This window comes from Haliotis rubra, unplaced genomic scaffold, assembly GCF_003918875.1.
Source record: "Haliotis rubra isolate DU_JTF1 unplaced genomic scaffold, ASM391887v1 Scf1157, whole genome shotgun sequence".
NCBI classification, from domain to species: Eukaryota; Metazoa; Mollusca; class Gastropoda; order Lepetellida; family Haliotidae; genus Haliotis; species Haliotis rubra.
The window spans coordinates 167,730-193,569 of NW_025765067.1; the positions used below are offsets into that span (position 1 = coordinate 167,730).

Below are 25,840 nucleotides of genomic sequence, written 5' to 3' on the forward strand. Positions count from 1 at the left end.
GGTGCCCTATGTGACCGGATATCAGTACATATACCGTTATGTGACCTGGTATCAGTACAGGTGCCCTAATGTGACCTGATATCAGTACAGGTCCCCCTTATGTGACCTGATACCGGTACAGGAGCCCTTATGTGACCTGATACAAGTACAGGTGCCCTTATGTAACCTGGTATCAGTACAGGTGCCCTTATGTGACCTGATACCGGTACAGGTGCCCTTATGTGACCTGATATCAGTACAGATGCCCTTATGTGACCTGATATCAGTACAGGTGCCCTATGTGACCGGATATCAGTACATATACCGTTATGTGACCTGGTATCAGTACAGGTGACCTTATGTAACCTGGTATCAGTACAGGTGCCCTTATGTGACCTGATACCGGTACAGGTGCCCTTATGTGACCTGATATCAGTACAGATGCCCTTATGTGACCTGATACAAGTACAGGTGCCCTATGTGACCGGATATCAGTACATATACCGTTATGTGACCTGGTATCAGTACAGGTGCCCTAATGTGACCTGATATCAGTACAGGTGCCCCTTATGTGACCTGATACCGGTACAGGTGCCTTATGTGACCTGATACAAGTACAGGTGACCTTATGTAACCTGGTATCAGTACAGGTGCCCTTATGTGACCTGATACCGGTAGAGGTGCCCTTATGTGACCTGATATCAGTACAGATGCCCTTATGTGACCTGATACAAGTACAGGTGCCCTATGTGACCGGATATCAGTACATATACCGTTATGTGACCTGGTATCAGTACAGGTGCCCTAATGTGACCTGATATCAGTACAGGTGCCCCTAATGTGACCTGATACCGGTACAGGTGCCCTTATGTGACCTGATACAAGTACAGGTGACCTTATGTAACCTGGTATCAGTACAGGTGCCCTTATGTGACCTGATACCGGTACAGGTGCCCTTATGTGACCTGGTATCAGCACAGATGCCCTTATGTGACCAAGTATCAGTACAGGTGTCCTTACGTGACCTGATACCGGCACAGGTGTCCCTATGTCACCTGATACCAGTACAGGTGCCCTTATGTGACAGTCGGTGTGACCTGATATCAGTACAGATGCCTTTATGTGACCTAATATCAGTGTCCTTACATGACGCTTGCAATAACCTAATAGGGGTACACATGCCATCACATGTATATGAGTACACGTGTTCTTATATCACGCTCTATGTGACCTTACACGTGATATTATATGACGCTGTTATGACCTTATATCACAAAAGTGCCAATTGTTTCATGATTTGTCTTACCTAATATACAAAGCACAGAAACAGTATCAGTATAAATACCACTGAAACTAGTAACACAATGACAGATTTGTAATCTTTATTCACAGCAATACAAAAAGTACAAAAATATTAATTTACATACATACACATGTTCACCTACATATGCCGTTATGTGACCTGGTATCAGTACAGGTGCCCTTATGTGACCTGATATCAGTACAGGTGCCTCTTATGTGAGCTGATACCGGTACCGGTGCCCTTATGTGACCTGATATAAGTTCAAGTGACCTTATGAACCCTGATATAAGTTCAAGTGCCCTTTTATGACATGCTATCAGTACAGGTGCCCTTATGTGACCTATTATCAGTACAGGTGCCCCTATGTGACCTGATACCAGTACAGGTGCCCTTATGTGACCTGATACCGGTACAGGTGCCCTTATGTAACCTGATACAAGTACAGGTGCCCTTATGTAACCTGGTATCAGTACAGGTGCCCTTATGTGACCTGATATCAGTACAGGTGCCTCTTATGTGACCTGATACCGGTACCGGTGCCCTTATGTGACCTGATATAAGTTCAAGTGACCTTATGTGACCTGATATAAGTTCAAGTGACCTTATGAACCCTGATATAAGTTCAAGTGCCCTTTTGTGACATGCTATCAGTACAGGTGCCCTTATGTGACATATTATCAGTACAGGTGCCCTTATGTGACCTGATACCAGTACAGGTGCCCTTATGTGACCTGATACCCGTATAGGTGCGCTTATGTGACCTGATATCAGTACAGGTGCCTCTTATGTGACCTGATACCGGTACCGGTGCCCTTATGTGACCTGATATAAGTTCAAGTGACCTTATGAACCCTGATATAAGTTCAAGTGCCCTTTTGTGACATGCTATCAGTACAGGTGCCCTTATGTGACCTATTATCAGTACAAGTGGCCTAACGTGACCTGATACCAGTACAGGTGCCCTTATGTCAGTACAGGTGCCCTTATTTCCCCTTATATCACTTCAAGTGCCCTTATGTGACATGATATCACTTCAAGTGCCCTTATGTTACATGATGTCACTTCAAGTGCCCTTGTGTGACCTGGTATCAGTACAGGTGCCCTTATGTGACCTGGCCCCGATTTCCCAAAACAAACTGAAGTCTGAGTTTCGACTTAAGTTAGAATTTTTACTCAAATTTGAGAAAACGCAGGAAAATGCATTTCCCAGAATGAACTGAAATCAATATTAAACTTATACATTTTAGACAATTTGAGTTTGGGGGATAGATTACTGAAGTTGTTTGGGCCTTTTTATTTTAAAAAATGCAGTTGAGTTAAAACATGAGCTGTTTCAAATTGTCAAGCTCAGTTTGGAATTTGAGTAAAAACTTAAGTTTTTTCTAGAAATCGGGGGGCTGGTATCAGTACAGGTGCTCTTATGTGACCTGATATCAGTACAGGTGCCCTGTGCCCTTTATGTGACCTGATATCAGTATAGGTGCCCTTATGTGACCTATTATCAGTACAGGTGCCCTCATGTGACCTGGTATCAGCACAGATGCCCTTATGTGACCAAGTATCAGTACATGTGTCCTTACGTGACCTGATATCAGTACAGGTGTCCTTATGTGACCTGATACCAGTACAGGTGCCCTTATGTGACAGTCGGTGTGACCTGATATCAGTACAGATGCCTTTATGTGACCTAATATCAGTGTCCTTACATGACGCTTGCAATAACCTAATAGGGGTACACATGCCATCACATGTATATGAGTACACGTGTTCTTATATCACGCTCTATGTGACCTTACACGTGATATTATATGACGCTGTTATGACCTTATATCACAAAAGTGCCAATTGTTTCATGATTTGTCTTACCTTATATACAAAGCACACAAAAAGTATCAGTATAAATACCACTGAAACTAGTAACACAATGACAGATTTGTAATCTTTATTCACAGCAATACAAAAAGTACAAAAATATTAATTTACATACACACATATGTTCAGCTTCAGATTGCCTTATCCCAACGACAGGTTCAACATGGCAGACAATACGTCATTATATTTTTTGTTCAGATGGGACAAATAAACTGTAGCAAAGCTTCAAAATTCAGCAGCTTTCAGAGATGAAAACGATTTCCCCGTGGATCTGTGTTCCTCTAAGGGAAATATTAATATGTTTGTTTACATGGTTCCGAGGTAAGCAAGCGAGTTCAATGCCATTATGCACTTAAGTTATTTCAGTACAGGTACAGATAAGCGTAATGTGAGTGCAAAGCTTAAGGCAACAAAGGTCGTGGACGGTCGCCTGAACGTCATGGGAGAAGTTCTCAGAGATCAAGACTGATGTTACGGCGTGAATGTCTGCTGCGAAACTCAAACTGTAGACCCCAAGGGACATAACTCCCTAGTTTGCATTGTTGGACTTTGGGACTCTTCACAGGGTTGTCTCTCACTCGAGGAGTGAGTGAGTAAGGTTTTAAGCCGTCTTTAGCAATATCCATGCCATGCATATCCCAGCAATATCACGGTGGGCGATTCCAGAAATTGCCATCACACATAGTACCTAACTTGGGGAATGGAACCATCTGGTCTTCGCTGCGACGAACGAACGCTTTAACCTCTAGACTACCCAGCTGCGTCGGAAAGGGGCTTATACAGGCAGATAATACCGAAACACACTTTGTGATTTTCAGGAATGTTGAAAGTTCATCGAAAACACGAATAAATGGAATGCAATGAAATGGATAATGTATGGTGGTCTTTTGGTCGCAGTCATCCATTATATGATATCAGTGTGATGAACACTATTTAATGGGCTATATCTGGTGAAGATAGGAATCACATATAATAATGCATTCATTATACACATATTTACAAACGATGGTATAAATAACAAATAACAACAGCAACTCAGTTGATAAACGTACACCGGGTCACGTGGCATCACACTGCGCATGTGCAGTTTATGCATTATTCATATACCCCGCGGAAGACTCTGCCATTCATCAGTACACTCTATGTAAAGATTCTGGATGCACACCTTTTACAGATTAAACTTCGGGATACTGATGGTAATGTTGACTTAACTTCGATGTCGATATGTCCACGTTGTAAATAGCTGTAAAGTAGCCGGAACAATCACTGGGTTTGTCAATCACCCATCCATGTGTCAATCGTTGCGTAGATCACTGTGAGTCACCTTATCACATAACTGAGACTTGATAAATACACCACAATAACGGGCATACATGTGATCTACAACCTTGTCTGCTCTGGGTAAACGATTATGGGCACCGGGCGTGTTATTGGGCTGTTCCTGTAAGAAATGAAAGCAAACTTAAAACCAGAAAGAGAAGCAGATTACCTCAAAAGTCACACTGACGCTTGATTGCTTGTTTATTGTTTAACGCTGCACTCAGCAATATTCCAGCTACATGGGAGAGGTCTGTAAATATTCGAGTCTGAGCCAGACGATCAGGTGACTAACATCAGGAGAATCGATCTACGCATTAGGTTGGTTAGTTGGTTGGATGGTTTGTTGTTTAACGCCGCACTCAGCAATATTCCATCTATATGGCGGAAGTCTGTAAATATTCGAGTCTGGATCAGACAACCCAGTGATCAACATCATGAGCATCGATCTACGCAACTGGGATACGATGACATATGTCAACCAAGCCAGCGAGCCTGACCAGGTGACCTCTTACGACAAGCATGGGCTACTGAATTCTAACCCGGACCTTCATGGGTAAAAAAAGACATGAGTGAATTACTGACAAATCAGCGACGACACCAGGTGTCCGCGGACAGTCAAATGATCAACAGCATGAGCATCCATCTATGCAACTGGGATACGATGACATGTGTCAACCAAGTCAGCGAGCCTGATCACCCGATCCCGTTAGTCGCCTCTTACGACAAGCAGGGATTACTGAAGCACAATTCTAACCCTGATCTTCACAGGTCCCTGACAATGTAACGATTTTGAAGCATGAGGACCTGTACAGAAGCTCCACTATGATTAACTGCTAACGACCAACACTATTGGGACACGATAACATTAAAACACCCACGCTCATCTCATCCGTCATCCGACTAGCATTGTGTAAGGTCGACCTATTCAGCCCTGGAATGCCCAGGAGGAGTGTCCGAATGTGAACTAACGGCTGCTACCGGCGGTGTACTTACTGTGAATGCCTGAAGGGGTATGTGTCGAATCTGTCGGGCATGACGATGTTGTCTGACGGATGGGACACATAGCTGATGCTGGAAATAACGGGACGTTACAATTATAACAAGTCAACTGGGGACAAAGGCTAGCGACACAAGGCTCATCAATATCAGCCACACTAAGTTATATATCGTCTGAAATGTGTTGTCTTGTTTGTTTGTTGTTTAATGCCATCCTCAGGAATATCGACGCTATATGACAGCTGTCTATAAATAGTCGAGTCAATCAGTGATCAGCACCCTGAGCATCGATCTTCGCAACTGGGATATGATGAAATGTGTCAACCCAGTCAGCGAACCTGAACACCCGATCCCGTTAGTCGCCTCTTAAGACAAGCATGGGTTGCTGAAGCCCAATTCTAACCCGGGTCTTCACAGGTTCGCTTGAAATGTACTTTCTGGATATATAATAGGTGATTGAGTAATGCTAAGATTTTGCGTTGGCAACGATAGTCCATCTTGTGGCATACACGATGGTTGCACACTCGGTCGATGATGTTTAATTCCACAGTCAACAATGCTTCAGTTCCTTGAAGTCGATCTCTAAACAGGGATCAGTCAATCAAACCTGGATAAGGTTTGATCAAATAATCAAATGATTGATATTGTAAACAATGATCCAAGGGATTCTGACAAGACTAGGGGGTGTAACTTCGCTTTGCTGAAGATGCATATACACCTAGAATTACTTACTTCGTGTGTCCTTTCTCCGCGTGTTGCTCTTCAAACGTTTGTTCCCAGTTACTTCTGTACTGCTCTGAGAGGTTTAGGGGCTCTAGCCTGTAGACAGACACAGTTTAGTGTTATTAACGTTCCAACGTTCATCATAACAATGTAAGAACGCTACTTTACGATCTATGTTAAAACCAATTATTCCATGTATATCACACCCTTGTTTAAACAGTCCTCGGTCCTCGGCGTGACGAGCGAACGCTTTACCCACTTGGCTACCAGGAATATTAGGAGTAAGTGGTTGTGTGACACCTATTCAGCAGCCTTGCGGCTTGGTGGCCATGGTAAGGTAGGACTCGTATCCTATATTCGTGAGACTTGTTTGACGAAGGACCGACAGCCATACACTCACACATTAGACTGTTGGGATATCATGGAGATCAAGTCGTCGTTCAGCCTCTCGGTTGTTTTGCTTCTGTACGATGCCCTGAAACAAACATGCTTTATGTAGACACAGTAAACTACGTATATACCGAACACGCTTATATCGAACTGGGTTTTTGAAGCTTCCGATCACTTGCTGTATATTTTAGCCGAAAGGCGTCTAACAAACCGCGGTTTTAACGACATAAATTGGGCGTCCCTTTGAGGTCTTTATAACAGAAGATTACTGTATATACAGAACATGAGAACAATAGTCATTGATGTGTACTTTGAGGCTGCGAAACCGAAGGTTGTGTTATTGTCATCACGCAACTGTCTAGGAATCATATTTTTCTGTGTCGTAAAATTGAAAATTCTTGTAATGATTAAAATACGAAATGGAAATAGAAAACAGCTCATTATGTTTACAGATGATGATTGGGATCTTTTTACATGAGCGACACAAAACATCAACATTTCACTCTTTGACTAATTTCTTTCCTATGAAACCAAAAATTGGAGGAGGCCTGTTTCTTTAACATGTCCACCATTCCACTGGTTGTAGATCTCGATTATAATGCAAAGGAAAATCCGAAATGAAACATTAGTACCACATCTAATGTCTGTATGCTACTAAACAGAGAACGCCTATCAGATTCTATCATACAATTATAGATTTCCTATGAAACATGACAAAATCGGGTGGTCCATTTTCCAAGTTTCCACTTTCAAACCTGGAGAGCATCCAGTCATCTTTATCCGCCCAAACCGGAATTCATAGGGCGTAAAACGCAAAATAACGGTGAAAATGACATGAGTGAGTTTAGTTTTACGCCGCACTCAGCAATATTCCAGCTTTATGGCGGCGGTCTGTATATAATCGAGTCTGGACCAGACAATCCAGTGATAAACAGCATGAGCATCGATCTACGCAACTGGGATGACATGTGTCAACTAAGTCAGCGAGCCTGACCAGGTGCACCCGATCCCGTTAGTCGCCTCTCACGACAAGCATGGGTTGTTAAAGTTTCTCACCCGGATCTTCACGTGTCGAAAAAGACATGAGTGGATCACTGAAAAATCAGCGACGACACCAGGCCCCGATTTCTCGAAACAAACAAGGCAGAAAAATGTAATTCCCAGAATAACCTGAAATTTATATTAAACTCAAACACAGTAAACAATTTGAGTTTGGTGGATCGATTACATAAGTTGTTTGGGCTTTTTTTTAATTTAAAACTACAGTTGAGTTAAAACTTCAGCTGTTTCGAATTGTCAAAATTTGAGTAAAAACTTAAGTTGGTTTCGAGAAATCAGCTAGCCTGACCACCTGATCCCGTTGATCGCCTCACACGACAAGCATGGGTTGCTGAAGATCAATTCTAACCCGGATCTTCACGGGTCAAAAATGACATGAGTGGATCACTGAAAAATCAGTGACAACACCAGATGTTCGCGGACACCCGGTGTCATGACAACCTGAAGACCAGCCAATTCCATATTACAATAACCCCAAGGGCAGGTCGAGGGGAATTTGTCAACAGTGAATCCTCACAAACATTTCATGCTGTAGCATGCGGACACAGATTATCAACTCACGGTGATGCGTTGGCAGAATTGAGACCCGCCTGTTGACGAAGGTTACTGAACGAGTTTGGTTTCCCTGGAAACAGGCTGTTTTGTGAATAGTACGTGCTCTTTGTTTTGTAGGAGGAGGCATCTGACCAGTCGCCTTGGTTACTGGAACGGGATGATGTAGAGCGAGACGATTGGGAAGATGGTGTCCCCGGAGCCAACAGATTCCTGAAAAATAAAATTAGTTTGTTTATTCAGTTTTAAAACAAATAAACTCACTCACTCCAGGACCAGTTGTAACATAGATATTAGCATTTTATGTGAAAAACAGCTTATTTCATATTCTTTTTACATGAGGAGGTCTGTTTGTTTTCTGATATTCGGGCATGTAAAACCTGCTGTGTTAAAGACCTTGGTTTCTAATTCCATCTCATACAACTTCATACTAGTACTGAAACTGGTAATCACTGCCTGTGACGTGTGAAATCGCGTTGCACTTACACATACCCATGATTGATAACATGAGCATCTTCATACATACTACGATTCATAACTGAGATATTGATATGTATATAACATATATAGTATACATTGTCTTCAGTTGAACAGATATCCACGTACCGGACAGTTTACAGACCTCCGCCACATAGGTGGAATATTGCTGAGTGCGACGTTAAACACCAAACAAACAAGCATTAATCTGATTTTCTTTCTGGTTTAAAGTTTGCTTTTATTCCTTACAGGAACAGCCCAATGACACGCCCGGTGCCCATAATCTTCATAGCAGACCCGGTTGTAGATTACATTTATTCCCGTTATTGTGATGCACTGGAGATTTGTTGGGCTGACCCGACTCGGTAAGGGTCATACAAGACCGAGCAAAGTAACATTCCAAAAGTTGTGTGACGACATGATGACAACTGATGGCGGAACTTGTCAAGAAACGACAGCCAGATGTTCTTACATTGAGTTCTATGCTGAGGAACGCAGACACTCCCGAGTGACACATTACAACGATGATTAAGTGCTATTAGTACCACGTGCCAAAACGTCCATCAAATCACGTAATCAGGAAAAGCACTCTTCATCATGCTCAATTTGCATGGAAAATTGTTTCTTTGTTTGTCAATTTGAATTTAACTTAACTGAAATTCTGCTCCGGGTTCAAGGTTGTTATTTTGTTCTCAAATATCAAAACGCATTGCTTGCGCCCATCCGATCCTTAATTTAATTACGACCTTAAACTTACGCTCTTGTCGTATTTGGGAAGAAGTCAATCCTGCCACGTAGCTATTTCTAATTCAGATTAGCTCATAACTGGTTGTATCGTGGAGCATCTTAAAGAATTGGCAAAAAGAAAACTTTCATTACAATATTAACGCAAAGTATCGGAATAAGAACCAGTTTTCATTATCTGCCAGTACAGATTCCATTGGGCCTAAAATGCAAAATAATAGACTAAGTGAAAATGATACGAATGGATAACATCGGGTTTTGTAGAAAGGAGCATGTCTGCTCAGGATTGCTGCACTTGCTTTATACCTCTTGAGCAAAATAGGATATTGTAGAGTTTGTAAAAAAACAGCTTCAGATCATCACATTCCCTCCCTCACGAACTAACCAACACGAAAGGATATTTACCCTGTTTTCTCTTCTACGATTGGCTTCCGATGTATGACCTTGTCTTTGGTAGATCTCTGTCGTACGCGAGGCATGATGATGCGTAGAAACACCGCCAACGTCGCGAGGAGTATCACTGCGCCAACAGCTCCCACCACTACCACTTCAGCCTGTGTTAATCCGCTCCAGGATGGAGCTAGGTCTTCAATAATTTCTGGCTCTGTGCCGTTCATACCCGCCGTTTTATTCATGTCTGGAGCAAGGTTGTCGTGGCTTTGATCTGTAAAGAAACAAGTAAAGTGTCTGATGTCTACAAGATAAAGGTATCTGCTGTTGAGCGATGACACATCGGTTTAAAGGAACCGCTTGGGGCGATCTCCTCTTTCCTGTTTAAACAAGAATAACCCTTCAGTAAAACAACATCTGCTTGATACAGAAGATACGCAGTGTTAATGTCAGGTCTGAGAAGTTCTATTGCAAATGCAAACCGTCAAGACCAAGGGATAATCAGTCACGATTATCTGTTGATTCCGATGAAGTGAACGCCTTTAACCAAATCAACAGTCACAATACATTCAGATGTGTCTTTTCCACTAGCTAGCCGTAAAGATCCGGATTAATATTGTTTCCAGCAACCCTTGTCGTAAGAGGCACTTGGGTGGTCAGGCTAGCTCACTTGGTTGACACAAGTCATCGTATCCCAACTGCGTAGATCGATGCTCATGATGTTATTCAGACTTTTATTTAGAGATCGTCATATTGCGGGTATAATGCGACAAATACACAAACAATGGTATCAGTCACTGGATTGTCTGGTCCAGAATCGATTCTGTATGTGAGTTAATACGCATCGATAACACGTTGACGTAAACTATCACCTGCGTTGTTTTCAAAACAAGGACGATAGTTTTATGAATGGCGATAACATCAGCAAATCCACTGACATTTTGAAATGTTCCTCCTTTATTCGACCGACTGTGGATCCTGACGGTGAGTTTTACACCGCTTTTAGCAATATTCCAGCAATATCTCGGCGGGGGACTCAAGAAATGGGCTTGACACATTGTACCCATGTGGGGAATCGAACCCGAGTCTTCAGCGTCCCCACATAGGTCCAATGTGTGAAGCCCATTTCTGGTGTCCCCCGCCGTGATATTGCTGGAATATTGCTAAAAGCGGCTTACAATTAAACTCACTCACTCCAAATCCAGCTGTAGCACACATATAGAAATTTTATGTGAAAACCCGCTTATTCCTATTACATGAGGAAGGTCTGTTTTGGCTTCTGATATTCAGGCATGTAAATCTGCTGTATTTCGGACCTTGGCTTCTAATTCCATCTCATAAAGCCTCCTCACATGTCCAAGGTTAGTATCCAAATGATATATGGTAATCATGTTGATGCCTCTTCCAGTCTGGCACAGGGACACTTAATCCCGAGATGGCCTATGTAAAGTTTGTATAATGTTTCTGTATGCCACAGCTATTCTGAAAATTTGTGTAAAATTAGGGCAACCTTAAATAGCCTGTTTACATATGCAGGGTTTGGAACCGCCTTCTTTAACATTCGCCCTAACCATGATTAATATCACCCCTGCCTTGTGAGGCTGAGTAATGTCCCGTGAAGCTGTCCAGATGTACATGAGGCAGTTTATGATCTATTGCTTGTATTACCAGTTTTTATCATCGCATAACAAATTAAAAATGTAGAACGCCCCGAAGGATGTTTTGGTATCTTGGGAGTACCCCGATAATAAACTTCCATCGACCTCGCCGTCTGATTTCAAGGACTGCGGTGTTAAAGTACATTCACCTTCACAGATTGTATTCACGTTTCATTCCCTTAACCTGTATCTGGGGTTTTATGGTTTTGGTTTGTGTGCTGTGTACCGCCGCACACAGCAATATTCCACCTAAGTGGCGGTCTGTGAATAATCGAGTCGGGACCAGACAATCCAGTGACCAACATCATGCCAACAACATCATCATCAGCGACCATCATCGTATTGGGATACGGTGACATGTGTCAACCAGGGCCTCCTTTCACAGAGCACTAAGGTGATTGTAAGTCACTAAGGTAACCTTAGTGCAATGTTAAAGAATGAGAGGTTAACCTTAGCAAGGTTAACCACCATGATATTGCTGGAATATTGCTAAAAGTGGCTTGAAACTTTCCTTCGTGAAAGGAGCCCCAGATCCCGATACTCGCCTCTTTGGGTTGCTAAAAAGTAGTAAAGACCAATTCTGATCTTCATGGGTTGGGGGTTCTAAGAGTCTTAATGTAATTTGAGAATGCATTATTTGGAATCATTGAGATGTTTGTTACCAGGAAAGAAAGGTGTCCAGATTAAGTTCAGAGTGGGTGAGTAAGTAAGTATGGTTTTACGCCATTTTAGCAATATTCAAGCAATATCACGTAGGGAGACACCAGAAATTAGCACATTCCAGCCGTGTGGGGAATCGAACCCGAGTCTTCGGCGCGAGGAGCGAACGCTTTAACCACAAGGCCACAGAAATAGGGTTGTTTCAAGTGGTTATTAACCCATTCGAACGCAAATATCACAGCAGACTTCCACTATTAGAGGAGCAACTGAAATACAAGTGTGGGTACATACATGCGGGTGAAAACCGCCAAATCGGATTGCATGTGTCGCCATGTTGAATATAGAAACATATTAACTAAATTTCAAAACTGTCAGGAAAAGAAAGAAATTACTTGTAAAAATGGATTTTCCAACGTCGTCTAAACTATACTAGCCTGAAAACAGTCACCAAAACACAGCAAACGTAAGATCTATGATATCTATGATACCGGCACAAGCCCCTAACCATTCCTTGTTGTTTCAGTTTAGTCACTGGAAAACATGGGTGTATGCTTCTTTAGCCCTGAAGATTAGGTCAGGTTTGTCGGAGAGTCAGCCTTTCCCAACCGTAGTTTAAGAAACATGGCACATCTCGGTCACCTACATCCTCAGCAGTTCTCTCACACAGACAATTACACTCTGCTAATGTGTCTCCCCTCCAGGTAGAGCAAGCACCTGCCCTGTCGTACCATGATGAAAGCTCACTGTACGCGGGATCAAAGAAACTCGGCGACCCAACACAACAGTTTTCGCTACAACGAGACAGTTATTCGTGTGGCATCGTCCTGCTTTATTGTCTTATTTATGACTCAATGAGTTAAACACATGTGCAAAATACAATGAATATTCATTTTCCCTCTTTGTGAAAAATTGCACGACTGCATTTTAGTCCGTTTGATTGACGCATAAGGAGGTGAAAAAACAAGAAAGTTAACTGTGCATTCTTAAATTAGACTGTGGGGAAATAATAGCTTTCAGAAGACAATGTCTTCCTAGTCATATATGACAGTACAGTTAGGGTTACATATTGTAATGCATACATTGACCTCGAATTCTTGAATAGAAAACGACACCTTGTAATATATTCAAGATTTGACTAATCATTTGTGGACATTTGTGACGACTATGATGAAAATAACTTAATGAATATGTGACTGAGAACAAATGGCGTTTTTAAAAGTCTTTAACCTGAACATCCCATTGTCTTCACTCCCTCCTATTCCTCTAGGGAAACCTGTTACACTGCGGTTGTTGGCAAAATTATGTCCTTTTTCATCTATTTTCTTAAAATTGAAACGTTTTAAATGTATATTTTCTTTTTAATGATGTTTTAATCAGAGAAATTGAGTCACGTCTGCAAAACAATAATTGTCGTTATATTGTCATAACATAATTTGGAAAATATATAAAATATTCTGATTTAGAAATTCCTACTGCCATTTGCTGGGGCCAAATATTGACCTCTGTGCAGGCTCAGAGAAGTCCCTGAACGTACATACGTACAGCATATGATACGAGTAAAACAGGGTTAAGATTTAACATATGTTATATTTGGGATTACACTTTCTTAGTAAAGTACAGATTCTAGTACTTTTTGGGGTTGGGTCCCATCCGGGATTCGAGATTCGAGATTCGAACCCACACCCTCAGTATCACTTGTTGCGGATGTGACTCAACCCCAAAAAGTACTAGAATCTGTACTTTACTAAGAAAGTGTAATCCTAATATAACATATGTTACATTTGACCACTTTCTAAAAATGGCATTGTGTATTTCAGAGTTAAGATTATATGTTAAATTACAACACGAATGCAGAACAGTATGAAATAGCATATGGAGAACGGGATACCAACCTTAAAATAGCAATGATTACAGGGCAGATTCCTTGGACCCAGTATCCAATGTTTGACGAAAGAGAAGACTAAAATGACAATGCGGCATTCCTACAATGTTGTGTGAGTAAATGCAGGCAGGTGTCCGCTAATTGACGCGACTGGCAATGCTCATACAATCAGCCACTGGTTCGTTAAGTGTGACACCGTCTCTATGGTGAACATAAGGTATGGGGTTCGATCCCGGACGCGTCATGCCAAATGAGGTTTAGATGTTACAGGTGAGGTGAGGTGAACTTGGGTTTCACGTCACACTTAAGAATATTTCGCTCATATGACGCATGCGCGTGTATGTGTGGCCGCTTGTACTTGCCCAGAATTAAGCTGGTTTTATAGTGCTAGCTCACTGAGATACCAGTTAAACATGAATACCCCACTCAGACACTTTATACTGGCTCCGAGCCGACCAGTCATTGTTGTACCCATTAATGCCGGGCGCCAGGCAGGGACCAAACAAGTACCATATCTTAACGTGTTTTGGTATGACGCGGCCGCGGACCGAACCCGCGACCTTCCGCTCTCCGGACGGTCGTTCTAACTACTACACCACGGAGGCGGTAAATGTTACAGTAAGTTATTGAAAGCAAACCATCCGCACCGCCCCCCACCCCCCCTCCGAACACAAGCACATACACACACACGCCACAAGCGCACATCCACCCACATTCATGCAAGTTCAATTATCTTGAACACGTCGTTAAACATAATATCTTGAGAAAAAACTCTTGATTAAATTAATCAGTGAATTAATGGTAAAACATATACAAAAAGTAAATTCACCTCACCAGCATATTCTACGCGTATCATGTCTTCCGATTGTTTGTTAACAGGGATGTGCTTTTAAGTTACCATATCCACGAAAACTTACCTCAGAGTTAAATACACTCGACTCGCTGCACTGATCGGAGACACTGATTTGGTCCGTGTAAGAGAGTATCTATTTGAATATCTTGATGACAACATCGGTTGCTACGCCCAATACGTGGGATACTGTTATCACAAGCGGCCAACCCCGAACAACACACGTCACGGACACCGCATTGAACAACGATTATGCACCGCCCAGTTGAATAATAAATATTGCTTTAAATTCAAACATGCGCATGTTTCATACAAAGGCCGATCCTTATTTTAACAGTAACTGAAGTGGACTTTTAAGCACTAAGCTACGTGAATGGGAACGACAAACCTCGCCTTTTAGTTCACGCTTCAGTAAATAGCCACAATGGATTTAGCGCTGAGGGACATATCATCGCTCTTGTTGACGCACCGCCGTGTCTTGATGATGTCAGTTAATCGCACCTAGAATGTATTGTAATATCATACGCTGGATTACGTTTTGTAGGGAGTGAGTGAATGAATACAGGTTTACGCTGCAGTCAGTATTGCCTCTCTTGAAGCTCCCCTGGGAGGGTATATAGAGAGATTATATACGACTTACACGAAACGAGCGAGAGCGAGGGCAATACACAATTTTGCACGAGTTTCGTATAAGTCGTGTGGCTCACTTGTGTGTGTAATAATTTCTTTATTATCCATTTTATTCATGTACACTTGTGCAGTAAAGCACGGTAAGCAAGTGTGATGTCCCTGTTCATTGACGTCACGTTCAATTGTTTAATGACGTCACAGACGATGAAATACAGAAACAATTTCTGCTTATGCATTATGATATTTATTACCTATGAGGACGAAACTATCATATCACATTTTTCATACGATGCCCTAGGGCAAAATATCACTTTGTCATGGTGACGAGACGTCATGAACAATGCTAGGACGTCACGTGTCTTCTGTGACGTTGCGTTCTACATGCGGCGATGGCGGGTAGCCAGCCTATGTTTGAAAGTAGATATGGGTTTATTTCCTCAATTTGACGACTTCGGTAGTAAACAGAATATCACATTCGTGCCCATATCATACTAAATATCGGGACACTGACACTGGTTATGTTTCACCATATGGCTAAAAAAGTCCATATCATTCAAAGAATATTCATATATATCACCGTCTTTTATCGTTATATATGTGTACAGTTTAGCTTAAGGCTAACATTGCGTACACTCGCTAAAGCTGAAAGGATGTAAATCCCTATGGTCCCTAGTATGGTCAGTTCACTTTAGTTGCTAGCGATCTCTAGCCTACATTTATGCTGTGGTTGTCAATGAATAGCTTAATGTTTTATTGTCCTCACTCACTCAGAATCTCGAGAATCAGTTGCCGTTTACAGGTGCTAACCTGACTGTACGCATTAGAAAATGTATTTATCGATCTATTTAGTCAATGTAAATACTCGAGCGATATCCTCCTATACCCATCTCAGCATGCATTTTATGAAGTCACGTGCCAATTAACCATGCACTTTATGCTTTTCAAACAGTGTAACTCACATTAAACGTGACAGGAGACTCCAGTGTCAAATTTATAACGCGTGAATACCTCCTCCCTCCTCTTCTCGACATCTCCCGGCGACTCTCCCCACCCCCATATTAAATTCCCCCACTCCCTCAATAATAGTTTAATGTATCGTTCTGTATAACACAATGTCAACGGAGATGTAAAATGTAAATTATTTTCGACCAAAGTACAAAGTCTGCACCCAAAATTTCATGCTATTGAAATCCTTGTATCAACTTAAATTTTAATCACCATTACAGACAAGACGAAAGTCATGACGTATAGCGACTTGTCAGTTTTTCTAAATCTTAACAGCACATCTTCAACTCGTAAAGTGCATGCGAAGATGTCGTCATGAACTACTTTATTTAAGGGAAGGGTTTCCCCTGGCAGAGATTTATTACATACAATAAATTTCATTCTTACAGACAAACGTAAAAGTGTAACACATAATGACTGAATTTATGACTGATCTCCGTTGCACTGGATATAGAGGGTCTACTTTAAACTAGTTTAATGTTATAAATACAAGTGACACGATTCATGCAAATAGACTCCAAATATGCATCAAACCCAGATAATACCGCAATACGACCTTGTCTAAACACAATGCATCAAAAGAACGTCAGTCCCTGCATATCGAAGATCTACCTCTGTGTACATTAACACCAGACATTAAAAGCTACCGAAATATTTGCAAAGGTTGTTATACGCCATTAAAGAGCACATCATATTCTACAAATAGCTTTTGTGCACAATCAGTTGTATTGTGAATAAACATAAAAAACGTCATTATGAATAGATCGGTGATCGATATAAGGTGTTTCAAGTGCAGTTAAAATGCAAATATACCTGAAACTGATTAGCCGATGTCTTCTGGCGACGTCGTTTCGCGTTCCTATCTGATTGCCACACAGGTAAGACAGGTTTAACAAGGTAAATGGCCAGTCAGCTCTTTTGTGGGACATGCATTTTTTATGACCGACTTTGAAGTAAAATTGATAAAACCCCTGTGACTGGTGTGGCCTTTACCTGTGCTTGGTAATGGCGGGTAATGAGACATACTTTCTCTGAGTTGGAAATGTCAGCCCGTTCGAACTAGCTCGTACCTGCCTACAACAAAATTTAGTTATTTGGAAACAGCGGAAAGTTGGGTGTTTTTTATCACGTGCACATTTATCTGCTAATTGGGTGAATTCCGCAGGAAACTAGATGTCGAGTAGCAAAGTTAACATGAGAGAAGTTTGGGAATTTTAAACATTATCAGATTGGCTAATTGACATTTTAGGGCAAATGGTGTTGAACGTCGCCCACAGCAACATTCAAGCGACGTAGATATTTTTCAGATTAATCAAGGTGTTATATTTAATAAATACAGTTCGCTCTGCCACCATTTATAGTGTCATAAAGCACACTTTCGCCCTGAACTATTATTGTTAAAGCACGAGAACGCTTATCAAGATGTTAAATGTTATCGAAACAACACGAGTGAGTGAATTTTACGCCACCTTTAGTAATATTCCAGCAATAACATGGTGGGAGACACTAGAAATTGGCTTCACACATTGTACCCATGTGGGCTACCCCATCGACCTAAAACACAACGATATAAACTGGAGTCTAAAACTGAAATGAAAGAAATGCTTTTCATGGTGATTGCGTCAAATTCAATATTCAAGATGATACTACCTTTGAAAGGCAGTTGCTAAAGCCATAAGTAGGGAATGTGTCGGTTGAAATGCTGGCTACGAGCTGTTCAGTGTACATAATAACAATGGGAACAAATAGCCACTAATTACTCATTTAATTTAATACGCTTACCAATTCAGAGGTTCGAAAACTGCAGCCACATAGACGCGACGTTAGACGGTCGGCTCCCAGTACGTAAGTGAATTGGAATTGACAAACTCATCCGCCCTGTGACGTCACTGTGTTCTGTTTTCATAAGCATAAACTACCAGGACGTTATCATCTTATTGAAATGACCATTGTATATCTACACGTACTTCCGGGGTCAGGGGATCACATTAGCAGGGAGGGTGGGGTTCACACTAGGTTACAAAGGGGCGTAGCCGCAAAGGGGTGGGTCGGAGACGGTTCCCATGGAAAAGGGATGATGTTGTTAAATAACAGTTCATTTATGAATCGCTATATCAACGCATTCCCGAGGCATGCGGATATTCCTTATAATGTGTTCAGGAGTGGTCATTTCGGCCGGTGTCCGCCTTTCAACCCGAGGAGTGTATTGTCATGATCAATCCTTACATAGTCATTTCAAACAACGTCAGTTTAAACAAATTCATTTCGTGCACAAAAGATGATTCATTGCTCGATAAGCACGATGTAGTCAGATGAGATGTTTGATCAATCAAAAACGGGTAAACTTAAGCAAACATGGAAGTGTCCTGATGTTATATTGTTCATCAAAGCTGTCTCCCGGTCAGTACCTGACAGAGCGTCTCAATGTTAATCTGTCAGACGTCAATGTTGATGCGATAATCTAAATATGGCACTGACATGTGGGGGCGGTGGGGTCGCCTAGTGGTTAAAGCGTTCGCTCGTCACGCTGAACACCCGGGTTCGATTCCCTACATGGTTAAAATGTGTGAAGCCCATTTCTGGTGTCCCCTGTCGTGATATTGCTGGAATATTGCTAAAGGCGGCGTAAAACTAATTCACTCACTTTCTCACTGACATATGTGTCTCCTGCGCGACCGTTGCTATGGCGACTCAATGAAGTAACGGTATGGTATGTGAGTGAGTGAGTGGGCATGAATGAATTAGTGTGTGAGTGCGAGAGGTTAGTATAGCGCCCTTTGAAAGCTAGTTTCGTTTAACATGGTCTGTCAGTTTGATGTGGATGGAACGACTGGTTAAAGACGCAGGTCTTAGTCGTTTACCACTAACTGACTGACTGAGATTTGGTTTTACGCCGCTTTAGCAATATTCCAGCAACATCACGGCGGGGGACACCAGAATTGGACTTCACGCATTGTACCCATGTGGGGATTCGAACCCGGGTCTTCGGCGTGACGAGCCAACGCTTTAACCAATAGGCTACCCCACCGCCCCTTTTTACCACTAACACTAGCCTTCTAGTAAATAGGGGCGGTGGGGTAGCCTAGTGGTTAAAGCGTTGGCTCGTCACGCCGAAGACCCGGGCTCGAATCCCAACATGGGTACAATGTTTGAAGCCCATTTCTGGTGTCCCCCGTCGTGATATTGCTGGAATATTGCTAAAAGCGCCATACAATGATTTCACTAACTCCAATTCTGGTGGAAGCGGCGTAAAGCAATATTCACTCACCTGCTCGTTAATACACTACATAATTGAATACGTGGAGTTTTAGGTATTGCAGTAGCGTGCCCGATCTTGCATGAGTGGACAACTGTGGAATTGATTGAGTATTCTTCAAAACCCGGACACTAACAGTCGGGGTCTGGAACAAGAAGTTTCTGCTATATACGGAAATGGTGTTTTATCAGGAAATAGGTATTATTACCTGGGGCTGCATCAGCAATTTGTGCAGGTGTTCACCCAGATGTGTTTCTCAAATTTAAATATCTGAATTATAGAGCCACTGTTGATAGGAACAGTTAAGTGAGTGAGTGAGTGAGTGAGTGAGTGAGTGAATTTAGCATAAGACAACCCCCACCTCTTCTCACAGAAGCAGACCCGTGAAGGTCCGGTTTAGAATGAGCCTTCAGTAACCCATGCTTGTCGTAAGAGGCGACTAACGGGATCGGGTGGTCAGGCTCGCTGGCTTGGTTGACACATGTCATCGTTTCCCAATTGCGCAGGTCGATGCTCATGCTGTTGATCACTGGATTGTATGATCCAGACTCGATTATTTACAGACCGCCGCCATATATCTGGAATATTGCTGAGTGCGACATAAAACTAAACTAACTCACTCACTCTCAAAGGAGCAATAAGTTAAACAACGTCCTACAATACCTCGAGCTCTCACTATTCCCGCGGCGGTAACAACCATAACAACAGCTTAAATCCCTGTCACAACGTCTTCCAATGTCTTGCGTGTCACGTCAGACTGAACTCAGAGCTATGTGAGTGACAATCTCCGCTCCTCTCGCCATTACGTAACAAGGATTATTCACGCATACGTCAGGAAGGAGCAGTGTACAGCAAGCATGCCTACCACTGCTGTGTTAAATAATGTATTCGTGACATAGAAATATGTCTGTTTTCGAAATTCACTGACTCACAATTCACGTCTGCTTTCAGTCAAATGTCGTCTGAGATGTCGTTAACTTCCGTTCACGTCACATGGTAACGACAGAAGCTATACGGATACATTTAATTATTTCGTTTGGGTTACATTTTATAAACATGTTTTGACGTAGTGAAATTATTATTTTCCGTCGTCGCTGACATGTATAAAAGTGTTGTTCTACACGTACGAATTCTTTGATTTAGAGGGTAAACGGCACGGTTATGATGCATTTACTGACTATGAAGCATTTCTTATGACATGTTTGGTATTTCAGCGTAGTCCGTCTCACAGTCCCTGAACCACATTATTTTCCCTACTGCCTAGCCCTCCATGCAATGCTAAAATTGTAAATGAAGCAAGTCTAGATATCCTCAGGTTTTGAATCTAACATCTCACTGGGGCTCCTTTTCAGTTCACTCTTTCAAATGGGTTCATTTGTAACTGTCAAAATTATATATATTCAGAGACTATAAACGTTAGTCTAATATAGGCGCTGACTAATCTCGCATAGCCGCACTGGACGAACTTAAGGGTCACGAAAAACTCCCGTCAATTAAAAAATTCAAATGGGTGCAATACATCTAAATGAAAATAAAAAGTTTTTATTTAATTCATCAATTAGGGATTTGAAATTCCACAAGATCGAAGATTGATCAAGTATATACATGTACTGCTCTAATTGGTTCCCTTCAATCCCCCAAGGAAATCTTTGTAAGTGTCATTTGGCACACTTGAAAGAAATTATATCTCATGTTTCTTTGTGTGTTGTTTAACACCGCTCTATGGCAGTCTGGACCAGACAACCCAGTGATTGGCATCATGTGCATTGATCTGCGCAGCTTTAATCAAATCAATGAACGTGATAACTCGATCACTTATTTCGACAAGCATGGCTATCGGTTGCTGAAACAATTTCAACCTGGATGTTCACAGGTATTTCATGCCTTAAAGGCAGCTGTGCAGGACATATAAATGAATTAAAACATAAAATCAAACCCTGTCTTCTTTGACACTGCCAATACTAACAATTGGCAATACCAGTTACAGTGGTAATATATATATGACTAGAGAAACATGAAAGGCAACTTAAACCTTGTTCTTCGTCATATTCAAGCACATTTAAAGTTGAACTCTGGGACCTGTTTTATCATTTATCATCTGTGTTTTAATTATTAATACTTTTGTTCTGTTTAACACCACAATCAGTATATTCGAGCTATATGACGGTAGTCAGTGTATAATCGGGCCTGGACCGAACATCCAGTGATCAACATAATGAGCACCATCCCACAATTGACATGCGATGGCATACATCATCCATGTCAGTGAGTGAGTGAGTGAGTGAGTTGGGTTTAAACCTGCTTTTAGCGAACGCTTTAACCAGTAGGCTACCCCACCGCCCCTCTTGCCCACCCGAGCCCGTGTGTGGTCTGTTACAACTCATGGGTCACTGAAGGCTAATTATGTTTATTGTATTCATATGAATATGAATGGCAACTTATGTTATGGCATCTTCAGTCATACTTTCATGTCAAATTTATGTGATGCGTTTCATCATAATTACGGGTCAGGGCAGCGAGAACATCGTGACATTTTGTGAAAACAGTGTCACTCGGTACAATGGCACGCCTTGGGCGTCCCCACAGGTCAACCGATCAGGCGCAGATTACCATTAAACACATTAATGAACAGCGGACTGAGCTGTAACTTGTAGGCCGTGCAGTGCTTGTTCCGTCTAACGCACTAGACTAAGGCTTAGTCTCTGAATATATAAAATTTGGATAGTAACAAATAAGCACATTTGAATTGAAAAGAAGCCCAGTCGGATGGGAAATCCTGAACCCGAGGAAATCACAACCTGCTTCATTTAGGGCTTAGCAATGTAGGGATGGTGGTTCAGGGACTGGGAGACAGATTAAGTCTACGATACAGAGGCTGTTGGAGATGGACACGTATTTTCAAGGGAGTGGTTTGGGAACACGATGTATGCTCTGGTCAGAAGGATGCCAACCGTACAATGTTAGAATATGTAACGGTCGTGTTCTCTTGTACTTTTGTGTGTGTGTTTTTTTGTGTGTTTTTTTTGCTATTTAAGGCGTCTGACTGACTGGAATGTTGACCACCAAGGCCCAGAAAACAGGTTTTCTGTAGAACAAATGACAAAATGAAAGTGAGTGAGAATAGTTTTACGCCGATTTAGCAATATATTACATCCATGTAGGGGGATCGAACCAGGGCCTTTTCGGCGTGTCGAGCGAATGCTTTAAACATTATCTACCTCACCGCCCCACAAAAGTACACAGTACGACTGAATGAATGTTGTTTTTGTCCTCAGTTTAAACATTTAAGGACCCATTAAAACATAGAGACCTTACATAATCTGTGGTTGCTAATACGGAACACGTTAAACGCTATATGCAGGGGCGGTGGGGTAGCCCAGTGGTCACACCGAAGACCCGGGTTCGATTCCCCGCTTGGGTATAATGTTTGAAGCACATTTCTTGTGGCCACTGCCGTGATATTGCTGAAATACCTCTAAAAGTGGCGTAAAACACAACTCACTCACTCAAACGCTGTATGCAAGCGGGTACACAAAATAGAAAGCCACCAAGCCTGACGACATGATCCGAATCAGTCACCTCTTACAACGACTGAGCAATAGAGTATTGCGGACAGAGTAAAACACACAGTCACAATAAAAGTCAGTAAGTGACTTGCAGAACAATAAACACTGGAAGTTTGCAGCGTTAACGCAAGTGTCTCAGACACGCTACAGATCAGGCTATTCATTCACATTCACATAGAACCCTTGCCACATTACTGCTTCCGCCAGATGTCAAAACCATGGACGACCGATACGAACACGCGTTGTCAAAGGTATATTAACCAGATTGAACCTCTGCAAACAACAGCTGACAGATTTACGTCATACATCGGTTGACCTAAGTTTCCCTAAGATCTTCACGGGTATTACCTTAAAGGAAAACATACATATAAAGAAACTGTTAAATTTCCAAGGATCCCAGAATGCCAATCGTATATGTATATTACCTGAATCCTGTCAATCCTGTGTGCAACGGATCATCCAACATACTGAACGATAAAAAGTACGCGCCACCGGATGGGCATGTCCCGTTACAACCTCACTAAAACTGTGCATATTCTCTAAAAACATGTCATTCTAGATCACTGCGAGCCTTGCAGCGTTATCTATCATGATTTAACATTAAGGCGTGCCAATATACCTGCACAACTTTCTCTGAAGTATGATTAATAGACATTGAAAACACACGACATGACTCAGCCACTGGAACTGAGTATTAGTTCCGGCAGTTTTATGTCGTGTGATTGCACTCTTGATCTCGTCAAAAAGGCATTAATAGTTGACATTTATGTAACAGATTACAAATGGGCGCTGTTCTTTATTTGTCTCAGCTGTCAAAATTTAAAAAAATAAAACAATGTTTTGTAGTCAACTGTGTAATAATAATACGTATAATGATAGAAGAAGAAAAAGAAGAAGAAGAAGAAGAGATGGCCCTTTTGTATTGGGCTTTGTACATGCAAGATAGCATGCACAAAACGCATCATTATTACCCCGATTAATGGATATCTATTTTCTCTATCGGACCCGAAGGGAGTATACATCCCAAGCCTGAATTGACATATCCTTTCTCTGCTGGGTTTACACAATAGTAGTGGTATATTGCGAACATTTGTCCGAGACACCACCTTGGTGTACAACAGGACCCTGGGCTACATGTGTTGTATGTGCTTCAGCGTGGGGCATGACCAAAGCCCTGGAAACTCTCGACAATCAAGCTGTCCAAAACAATGTTTAGGCTCTGAACTTCTATATTATGTTGACAGAAACAAATAATTCCATTTAATTTGAAAAAAGGCCCCAATGTCAAGGGAGATAAACCTGAGGAAATGTAGACTTGCTTCATTTAGGGCTTTAGCATTGCAGAAAGGGATTGGTTAATGGGAAAATAATGCGGTTCAGGGACTGTGGGACAGACAACAAGCTGCTGAACACGGTCACCCATCCTTCTACACTTGCGTCCACCATCGTGCTTTGAGGTTTTAGGGGTGGGTAGATACGCTCCAAATTTTGCGGTTAATGGAGACATGGGCTGGATTCCTCCGTTTGTCAGACAGTGGGTATGTATTATTAGGCAATACTGCCGCTTTAACAAAATGCAATGTAGATTAAATAAATATGTTTTTATATGGTCGGATGAGTGAGCGGGTGGACGTGTAAAAAATTGGAACTACCGTGTGAAAGCCAAACTTAAAGAATGGGGCCTGAATATGGAAGAGGGTGTGAGTGTGAAGAATGTATGTGAGCGGGTACAGATTACTTGTATGGGAAAGTATATGTCTGAGTGGTATGAAGCATTGTATAAACAAGAAGGCAGAGTGGGTAACAATAAGTTGCGGACGTATAGAATGTTTAAAAGTGTGTATGGTTGCGAAAGCTATGTAAGTATGCAAATGCCGCGCTCCTATCGATCTGTCGTTTCCAAGTTTAGATCCGGTACTGCACCTCTAAAGTTGGAAACAGGCAAGATATTAAAATATGAATGTAAATGAAAGGGTGTGTTTCCAATGCAATGATAAGATTGAGGATGAACGTCATGTACTGTTGGAATGTCCGCTGTACGATGATCTACGTGAAAGTGTATATGGCCATATGTGTTTCAGCTATCCCAACTTCCTAGATTTATGTGATAATGAAAAAATGATTTTACTATTTAAAGAACATGTTTATTTTACAGCCAAAACCTGCTTTTATATACTTCAAAGAAGAAAACATCTTTTATACGGCTAATTTCATATTGTTACTTTTATCATATATATCACTTCTATGTAATAGTCTCTCATAACCCTTAAAGGGTGGCTCATTTTATGTATATGTGTGTATATATCTGTACTTTTACATGAGGTGAGACTTAAATAAAATACAATATCTATCTATCTGCGTTGCTTCACGCGGTTCACTCCCAAAAGACAGACTTCCCAAAAGACAGACCTCCCATAAGACAGACTCAATGAGTACACTAATTAGCTGAGTCATGCTGTCCACCCCTATTTAATTAATGAACTGACCCAGAGTAACTACAGAGTATAGTAACAACACACTCCTCTCTC

At 41.7% G+C, this 25,840-nt stretch overlaps 1 protein-coding gene and 1 long non-coding RNA gene across 4 annotated transcripts in view; one reads left to right on the top strand and one right to left on the bottom strand.

Moving 5' to 3' along the window:
• The first annotated feature begins 1,191 nt into the window (after nt 1–1,191).
• On the top strand, nt 1,192–2,301 carry LOC124255717. Its single transcript, XR_006892739.1, has 4 exons — nt 1,192–1,517; nt 1,668–1,818; nt 1,969–2,038; nt 2,240–2,301. It is a non-coding gene; the product is annotated as an uncharacterized LOC124255717 (long non-coding RNA).
• A 909-nt stretch (nt 2,302–3,210) lies between these two features.
• LOC124255696 overlaps nt 3,211–25,840 on the bottom strand; it is a 28,884-nt gene continuing 6,254 nt past the window's right edge. Inside the window, exons 1-7 of one of the 3 annotated variants that reach the window (XM_046689616.1) lie at nt 18,273–18,359; nt 9,821–10,079; nt 8,204–8,407; nt 6,594–6,668; nt 6,203–6,289; nt 5,468–5,545; nt 3,211–4,595 (exon numbers count right to left, since the gene is read on the bottom strand). In XM_046689616.1, coding sequence (XP_046545572.1) covers nt 4,535–4,595; nt 5,468–5,545; nt 6,203–6,289; nt 6,594–6,668; nt 8,204–8,407; nt 9,821–10,050 — 735 coding nt within the window. In that variant the 5' untranslated portion in view covers nt 10,051–10,079; nt 18,273–18,359 and the 3' untranslated portion in view covers nt 3,211–4,534. Of the gene's footprint in view, nt 4,596–5,467; nt 5,546–6,202; nt 6,290–6,593; nt 6,669–8,203; nt 8,408–9,820; nt 10,080–14,922; nt 15,070–18,272; nt 18,360–25,840 lie in introns of those variants that run through there. The other 2 variants (XM_046689609.1, XM_046689601.1) reach the window with 2 other exon arrangements.